This window comes from Diceros bicornis, chromosome 27, assembly GCF_020826845.1.
Source record: "Diceros bicornis minor isolate mBicDic1 chromosome 27, mDicBic1.mat.cur, whole genome shotgun sequence".
NCBI classification, from domain to species: Eukaryota; Metazoa; Chordata; class Mammalia; order Perissodactyla; family Rhinocerotidae; genus Diceros; species Diceros bicornis.
This window is the reverse complement of record NC_080766.1, coordinates 41,363,388-41,372,171: the sequence shown is the minus strand read 5'-3', so window position 1 is coordinate 41,372,171 and position 8,784 is coordinate 41,363,388. Positions and strand designations below refer to the sequence as shown.

Sequence of the window (8,784 nt, the reverse complement as noted above, 5' to 3'; positions counted from 1 at the left end):
GGTGTCGTGGGGAGGGCCGGTGTTGGGGTGGAGGTGGTGGTGTCTGCAGGCTCCTTCCCTGGGCGCCCTTTATACCCGACTGTGGGCGTCCTGACAACACAGAGCACACTGTTGACTTCCTCCCGGCTGTTTCCACCACATTCCCCAACATCTTCTTATCCAGGGACGCACTTCCCTATGTTAGGCTCTGCCACAAACAAGTTTGGCTTTAGGCCAGTTTCTCTTTCTGGGAACGGGATGTTTGATCTTACCTGGGGTTTCTCCAAGCCATCATCATGCACATAGTGCCCCCTGGTCCCCTCAGAGTACTGTGTCCTTTCAATCCTGTTTGTCTTGTGCCATCAACAGAGACTTTGAAGCAATAATGTATTTTGATCTCTTATTCTGCACAGGACACATTAAAACAGGGCTCAAAAACTGAAGTAAGTGGGATGAATCTGACCTGCTGCCTGTTTGTAAATAAAGTTTTATTGGACACAGCCACATCCAGCCGTTTCCTTGACGTCTAGGGCAGCTTTTGCACTACAATGCTCAGTAGTGACAAGAGAGATGGCATGACTGCAAGGCCGGAAATACTATCTGCCCTTTAGGAAGAGGGTACGCCTTCCCCTATCCCAGGTCCTGCCTTATGGTAATCTATACAAGAATTGATTTGTTCATGCAGCAAATATATACTGTGTGATGGCCATAGAGATGTCTTGGCCTCCTGAGCCTTCCAGGGCAATGAATAAATGAGTGAATGAAGAAATTCTTGCATGAAATAATTCCAGAGAGGGCTGAGTCCCGGAAAGGAAAACAGATTCAGAGGATAGAGAGTAACGGGGGTGCTGGAGGGTGGTCTGGGGGCCTCTGTGAGGAGGCCACTCTGAGCTGGCACTGGGGTACGTGGAGGGGTTAGGGGGTGGTGTTCCAGGCAGAGGCAGCCATGGTGGGGAGGACAGTGCTGCAGAAGTGAGCATGTCCCAGGAGCAGTGGGGAATTCCATGGTGTGAAGGGCGAGGGCAGGTGGACAGACTCAGATCCTGCAGCCTGAGGACCAGGCATTGCAATCCTGGGCTCATAGAAGAAAAAAGCGTCAGTGAACTTGAAGACACGTCAGTAGAAATTATCCAATCTAAAGAAGAAGTAAAAAGAGAAACAAAAATGAAGAGGGCCTTTGAGACAATATGGGCAAGTCTAAAATACAAGTAATTTCAACCCAAAAAGGAGAAGAGGATGACATTGATGCACAAGAATGTTTTCAAGAAATAATGGACAAAATTCCCAAATTTGATTTTTTTAATAAAAAATGTCTAACTTACAGATTCAGGAATCTCAGAAAACCCCTACACCCCCAACATAATTTGGCACAAAGGTAAAGATCACGGATTCCAGAGTGAAACCAAGAGCTTCAAATGCCGCTTCCCCATCTGCGGTGATGAGAGTGTGCCCACATCATGGACTCCTTCTAGATCTTCCTAAGTGCATATCTGTAGCAATGGGGTATCACCGACCCCTTGAATGGTGGCAGGATGGATAATTAATCAGTTATGAGATTGTCTATGTAAAGTGCTTATACGGTGCCTGGCACAAAGCTGGAACTTGGTTATTATGTTATTATTGGGGTAATGTGGTCCTCGCTCTTCCCAGTGAGGATCCAACAACTTACTCTCGTTAGTTGGGAAGTCCTTCTGGGTCACTGAGTGTCCAAAGCAGAATACGGGACCCTGGTGTAGTGACTATGACTGTCCTAGGGCAGACAGAGGACAGGGTATTCAAAAGAGGGGAGGACCTTGAAAATCATGGTGTGGGTCCCCCTGTCCCCAACTGAGGGCCCTTCACCATCCATCCTGGGCTCCAACTCCAGAAATCACAGGGTCGCTGAGTCACAGTGAGTCTCCAGCTGAGAAGGAGCTTCCTGAACTGGGTCACTTCAACCAGAAACTCCAGGAAGAGACTTCCTCCAGGAAGAGGAAGACGAGGAAAACAACCAGGTAACCACAAGGAAAGTATGTGTGTGACTCATTGCCAGGACGCCCACAGCCCTGGTATAAAGGCCACCCCGGGGAAGGAGCCTGCGGACCAGCCCCGTCCTCCGCCCTGGCCCCAGCCCAGCCCCACACCACCATGTGCCACACCAGCTGCTCCTCGGGCTGCCAGCCAGCCTGCTGCGTGCCCAGCCCCTGCCAGGCAGCCTGCTGTGTGCCTGTGAGCTGCAAGCCTGCTGTGTGTGTGCCCATGAGCTGTAGGCCAGCCGTGTGCGCGCCTGTGAGCTGCAGGCCAGCCGTGTGCGCGCCTGTGAGCTGCAGGCCTGCCGTGTGCGCGCCTGTGAGCTGCAGGCCAGCCGTGTGCGCGCCTGTGAGCTGCAGGCCTGCCGTGTGCGCGCCTGTGAGCTGCAGGCCTGCCGTGTGCGCGCCTGTGAGCTGAAGACCTGCCGTGTGTGCCCGTGAGCTGCAGGCCCACTGTGTGCGTGGCCCCCTCCTGCCAGTCCTCCGGGTGCTGCCGGCCCTCCTACCCCACTCTGGTCTGCAGACCCGTCCTCTCTTGCACCCCTTCCTGCTCCTGAGCCTGTGGCCTCCCAGGACCCCTCCTCCACGTGTGGGGTCAGAAGGAGTCGACTCTCTGAACTCCTACAGGGCAGCCCAGGTGTCGTCCACTTCAGACCTTCTGGACCCAAGTAGACCACCCTGCAGCAAGGCTGCTCCATCCCAGCCAGCCAGGCTGAGGGACTTGCCCCGCAGTGTCCCCTGGTCACAGCCCGGCTCATCTCCTCGGCGCCCACACTGGCTGGTGTGGTGTGTCCAGGCTCTGCAGCCTCCAGCATCAAAGGTCTAATAAACACCAGAGTGGACGCTTATCCAGTGTGTGTGACGTCTCTCCTTAGTGTCTTTCCCTAAACTGCTTCCCCAGGGCGTTGTTCCCAAGGATTCTGGAATGTTCCTTCTCTGCAGAGAAGGCCCGGGTTACCAGATGGCCAAGCCTGGACCACTGACCCACAAAGGTGGCCTCTTGGGTGAGTGGGCGTGCTCCTAGTGCTCAGCCTGATGGGACCCCCAGGGCTCCCTTCTGTCCCACTTTATCCCTTGAACACAGTCGTCTGTCCTATGGATTAGGGCCACCCCACCGGGCTGATTTTACCTTGATTACTCTGCAAAGACGCTGTTTTCAAATAAGGTCAGGTAGGGGGTTAGGAAGCCAACATCTCTCTCTCTTTTTTGTTTTTGCGAGGAAGATTAGCCCTGAGCTAACATCCGATGCCAATCCTCCTCTTTTTGCTGAGGAAGACCAGCCCTGGGCTAACATCTGTGCCCATCTTCCTCTACTTTATATGGGACGCCACCACAGCATGGCTTGACAAGTGGTGCATGGGTCTGCACTCGGGATCCAAAACTTTGAACCCTGGGCCACCAAAGTGGAGTGCACAGTCTTAACCACTACGTCACTGGGCTGGCCCCCCAACATCTCTTTTTTGAGGAGGACACAATTCAACCCCTAATGAGTCAGCTCAAAGCTACAAGACCAGACTGGCCCCTCCTTTGCCCACCCCCCTGGCGGTGCTGTGGCTCCCTGGGGACTGTGGCATCTGTTGTTGTTTCCTGGGGAACGAGGGGACAGGAGAGTCCAATCTGAGAATCCCACTCTGACTGACACACGCTGTGACACAGGCGGAGCCCAAGTTCACAGAGGAAGGAGGACACCAGGCCTGCGGTGGCCCCGCTTCTGTCCGGGAATCACGGTGGTTGTAGAAGGTGGAGCCCCCGTGCGGGATGCCGACATCATTCGGGGCAGAGGAAACCCGGCCCAGAAAGCTGAGGGCTGCCCCCGAAAGTGCTGGCCTAGCCCGTGGTGTGACCATGGGCCACTCAGGAGCAAGGCGCTGGGGCTGTCCCGGGGACCGGAGGGAGATGCCCGAGGGGTCACCGTCCTCAGCAGAAGGAAGCTGTTGGCACACCAGGGTGCCAGGGGGGAGCTGTTTGGGAACCAAGAAATAGTCTAAGAGGAGTGCCACCAAGGGGAGCCTTCCTGCCGAAAGACACACATCTAGAAACTTCCATTATGGTCCTGTCACAGGATAATGCGGACGTGAAAGGCAGGAGGAATTCTTAGAGTGCTCACTACCCACAGCACTGTCTCATCTGGCTTTCCATTTGAACCAAACAGTCTCGCCAGCTGTTTTGTGTCCCCAGTCTCCAAGCTGCGTCATTCCATGTCATGTCCTCGCCTTCAGACACCCTCCCGACACCCCCGTGGCTGCCTGCGCTGTCCACCAGCACTCCACAGGCTCCTCCTGCGATCCTGTGAGGGCTGCGACTGTCCTGGTCTCAGGACGGATGATGGGGCGTCACGGGGTCCAGGAGCACGAGCCTCGTTCACTGCCGACAGAGCAACCCCCCGGGGGTGAATCTGGGGGGTCTCAGGGTGTTTAGAGTGGTCGTTGCATGACAAACGTGTATTAAATAAACCTCCAAAGTACAGACCCCCCGCTGTCTCTGGCTGACCCTCTGCTTCTGTGTCAGCACTGCCTACGTGACCCGTGTAGACGCCCGCGGCCGCCAGCAGCTCAGCCTGTTTTTCCGAGGGTCACACGGTGCGCACGCGGCCACGTGGTACCTGGCTGTGCCCGTCCATGACTGCAACTGACTTTCAGGAACGGTCAGAGTGTTCCAGGTGTTCTGGAGGGGGGAGGGGCGCGGGGGTCAAGGCAGAGCACGTCTGTGCAGTTAGCCCCATCTGTCCATCCGTCCATTCTCCTGATGGAATGCTCTGGCGTCACAGTGGGTTGTAAGCCACTGGTTTCCAAGTGTGCTAACAGCCCTGCACTTCACTTTTTTGGATGAGGGGTGAAGTAGAACCTTCCTCCGTGTCTGTTTTAACTCTTTGTGCTGTGAAGAGTCTATCAAGCCTTTATCCATTTATCTACGGAGAGGGTCCCATTTTTCTTAAAATCTAAATGAACAAGTAATGGTATGGGTTTTGAATAAACTTGGGCAAATTGAGGGATTAAAGCGTTAAGGTAAGTTTACAACCCAGCCACCTTCTCTTTAGGGTTTTTGCTCTGTCCCCTCTTCCTGGGGTAGAGCTAACCTGGGGTGGGGACAGGGCCCATAGGCTTCCCTCCTCCCTGGCCCTCCTGGGAAGGTGCCTTCTGTTCTTGGTCCCATTTGCCTTGGCCTCTGGTGTTCTCCTGCTCCTATGGGCCTCCTCAGTCTGTTCCTGGCCCAAGAGATAAGTAGGGTGTCCAATGCTGAACTGGTTGATCTGGCTGGCACCCATTTGACTCTCTAGTGCTAGTGGTCCACGGAGAATGCAGGCTCATCCTCCCCCACTGTCCCATGGGTTTGTTCACAAGGTGTCTTTTTGCTCTGTGCCTCCTCAATCAGGCCTTGAAAACTTGAGTAGAACGAGTGATATCAGAACCAACCCCCATTCCCCTCTTGGGGCCCATGGGAACTTGCTGATGCTGCAGAGCATGCAGGGGTGGGTCTCAAGATCTTGCGCACGGACCAGTGGGTAGGCGCTCCTCCTCTCTGTGGGCCCCTCTCTCCAAGGGACTTCAGCACCATCTCCGACCACACAGGGTTTCAGCTGCTCCCCACTTGCCTTTATCCTGCACGGGAAGGGGGATGCTGTGGGCAGGAGGCCCAAGGCCCACTCAGGGTCCAAGCGTCCTGCACCCACCTCTGCCTCCCGGGCCCAGCCTTGGAGGGCTCTCCACTGCGGGGAGGGGGGCCGCTGGGGCCGTGAACGGGAATGGAGCATTCAGATGCATCCGCTTTCAGCTCTCGTCTCCCAGCTGTCTGAACTCGGCGGTGAGACTATGTCTTTACTGTCTGGTTCTACCAATGGGGCACCCGCTGCCCACATCTGGAGTGGTCAAGGGCGGGGGGCCTCCGGAGGAGGAAAAAGCAAACACTGGTCGGTATTTCCTGACGCAAACATTGTATTGATTTTAGCAATTGACCTTTGTCACACCGAATACAAGCAAACAATCGTGCAGAGGAGGGCTCCCGGGTCCCCCAATCCCCTCCCCGTCGAGGGATTTGTGGCTCATCTCTGCTCAGACAGGGATGGTGGCGGCATGTTCAAATCCCCGTTGGCAGCTCCTGTGAGTCCACCGAGGGGAGAGGGGAGAGGGGAGGTCCTGGCGGCAGGAGGCTCCAGGGGCTCCTGAGAGATGACCTGTGCTCAGGAGCAAGGACAGCCGCTCTCGAGGCAGGAGACGTGCCCGGTCAGCAGCAGGACTTGTGGGCCGAGGCGGGGACGCAGGAGGCCGCGCGGGAGCACATGCGGCGGCAGAGCAGGGACTTGCAGGAGGCCTGGCGGCAGCAGCTGGGCTGGCAGGAGGCAGGGGCACAGCAAGAGGAGACGGGCACGCAGCAGGCGGGCCTGCACACGGGGCGGCAGATGAGGGACACGCAGGAGGGTCTGCACACAGGGCGGCTGATGAGGGACTCGCAGGAGGAGGGTCTGCAGCAGGACGGGGGGCAGGGGGTGGGCTGGCAGCACGAGGGGGCTGGGCAGGAGGTGGCCCCAGAGCAGACAGGTGTGGAGCAGACGGGCACAAAGCAGTCCTGCTGGCAGGGGGAGGAGGTGCAGCGGGAAGGCTGGCAGCTAGACTGCTGGCAGCAAGAGGGGTCTGAGCAGGGGGAGGCCCCAGAGCAGATGGGCACACAGCACACGGTCTTGCAGCAGACAGGTGTGCAGGAGACAGGTGTGCAGGAGACAGGCACACAGCAGGACGGCTGGCAGGGGGAGGAGGTGCAGCAGGAGGGCTGGCAGCTAGACTGTTGGCAGCAGGAGGGCGTGCAGGAGCTGGTGCAGGCTGACTGGCAGGGGCTGCACACACAGCTGGCTGGGGTGCAGAGGAGGGTCAGGCAGGGGGCCTGGGCGCAGCAGCTGGGGGCGCAGCAGGGGGGCTCGCAGCAGCTCTCTGGGCAGTCGTCCACCTGCCAGGAGGAGCCTGGGCAGGAGTCCCAGGACCCGGGCTGGCAGACCCGGCTGCCGTAGCTCAGGTCGCTGGAGCAGACGGACAGGGTGGAGGCGGCCATGGTGGGGCGGTGGGGCTGGAGGAGGGTGTGAGTGTGAGTGTGTGAGTGAGTATGTGTGCGGTGCCCGGGGCTCTGGGCTTTTATACCCCTCCCTGGCTTGTGTTGTCCCCAGGACGCCCTCCCTTCCTTGTTGATGCTGAGAGCCGGCTGCCGGAGGCCCTCATTAGTGCTGGGTCATTTTCCACAATAGTTCTCACTCATTAAACTTGTGAGTATGTTGCAGAGCGTGTTTTCGCATCTGTTCTTTGTTTAGTTCAGAAAACTTGTGGAAAATACACGAGGCGAGTTCTTGCTGACTGCCTGCCACGGGCTCTGACACGGAGCTCACGGAGGGGCTGGTGTGAGATGAACTCGCAGCCACCGGCAACCCCTCCCTCACACCTGTGTTTGTGTGAGAACACTATGGGCAAGACGCCAGCACCATTGAGGCCCAAACATAAAGCACCTGAGAGGAACGTTAAGAGGGTAGCATTCAAAATAACGAACAGAACAGTAAAATTTGACCAAAGAACACACACAACCTATGTCCACTGGGGACCTGAGAGAGTCGTGGGTGGGAAACGCAGGGCTGTATGGATCTCCACTGTTGCCAGATCAACCCATCATCAACGTAATCTCCATCAAAACCCAAAGGGAATCTTTTCCGTGTACAGACTGAAGGTATTGAACTGCCAGGAAATATTTGCAGTATGCACGATGGATGAAAGGTTAACATGAATATCTAAAAGTTCTTACAAACAGAATAAGATGCAAAGGAATGGAATACAAAATTCAAAACGTTCAAATTTCCAAGAAGCATATGAAAAGCTACTTGATGTCATTAATAATTAAAGTTTCTCAAATCAAAATAAATGTCTCACCTGTAAGATCAACCAAGGTTTATGATGCTGGTCATTTCCAGTGTTGTAGGGCACGGGGCCCTCACTCCTAGAAACACACAGCAGGCATGATTTTTTTAAAAGTGTGATAGCATACAATATAAAATTTACCTTTTTATCCATTTTAAAGTGTATAATTCAGTGGCATTTAGTACAGTCACAATGTTGTACAACCATGACCACTATCTAGTTCCAGAACATTCTCATCACTCCAAAAGGAGTGTACTGTACTATTAAGTAGTTCCTCCTCAGCCCCTGTCAATCACTACTCTGCTTTCTCTCTCTATGGCTTTGCCTATTCTGCACATTTCATATAAAAGGAATCATACAATATGTGGCCTTTTGTGTCTGACTTCTTTCATTAGCCTAGTGTTTTCCAGTTTCATCCACATTGTAGCATGTATCAGGGCTTCATTCCTTTTTGTAGCTGAATACTATTCCATCATATGGATAGACCACCTTTTATTTATCCATTCGTCAGTTGACAGACATTTGGGTTGTCTCCATCTTTTGGCTAATGTGGATAACGCTGCTATGAACATTTTTGTTCAAGTTTTTGTTTGAACACCTTTTTTCAATATACCTAGAAGTGTAATTGCTGGGTCATGTGGTAGTTCTGTGTTTAACTTTTGAGGAACTGCCAGACTGTTTTCACAGAGACTGCATCATTTTACATTCCTAGCAGCAATGTATGAGGGTTCCAATTTTTCCACATGCTTGCCAACACTTGTTGTTGTTTTTTTTTTTTTTTTTAATTATAGCTTAGTGGGCGTGAAATGGCATGTCATTGTGGCTTTGATTTGCATTTCCCTGATGACCAGTGATGGTGGACTTCCTTTAATGTGCTTGTTGGCCATTTGTAAATCTTCTTTGGAGAA

General features: G+C 54.3%; 2 protein-coding genes across 2 annotated transcripts; one reads left to right on the top strand and one right to left on the bottom strand.

Annotated features, from left to right (window-relative positions):
- Positions 1–2,106: 2,106 nt before the first annotated feature.
- Positions 2,107–2,545, top strand: LOC131392984 (keratin-associated protein 12-1-like). The gene is made up of 2 exons (XM_058523365.1): positions 2,107–2,288; positions 2,437–2,545. Exons 1-2 carry the CDS (start codon positions 2,107–2,109, stop codon positions 2,543–2,545), a joined length of 291 nt encoding a protein of 96 aa, XP_058379348.1.
- Positions 2,546–6,209: 3,664 nt separating this feature from the next.
- Positions 6,210–7,172, bottom strand: LOC131393036 (keratin-associated protein 10-12-like). Its single transcript, XM_058523407.1, has one exon. The coding sequence runs from the start codon at positions 7,026–7,028 to the stop codon at positions 6,210–6,212; it is 819 nt and encodes a 272-aa protein (XP_058379390.1). The 5' UTR covers positions 7,029–7,172.
- Between the last annotated feature and the right edge of the window lie 1,612 nt (positions 7,173–8,784).

What these genes read in the sequence shown, in the direction of transcription:
- LOC131393036 (XM_058523407.1), bottom strand. Translation starts at nt 7,028, where the DNA reads ATGGCCGCCTCCACCCTGTCCGTCTGCTCCAGCGACCTGAGCTACGGC.
- LOC131392984 (XM_058523365.1), top strand. Translation starts at nt 2,107, where the DNA reads ATGTGCCACACCAGCTGCTCCTCGGGCTGCCAGCCAGCCTGCTGCGTG. An exon ending in TGCGCGCCTGTGAGCTGCAG is followed by an intron (nt 2,289 to 2,436) that starts GCCTGCCGTGTG and finishes CGTGAGCTGCAG; the next exon opens with GCCCACTGTGTGCGTGGCCC.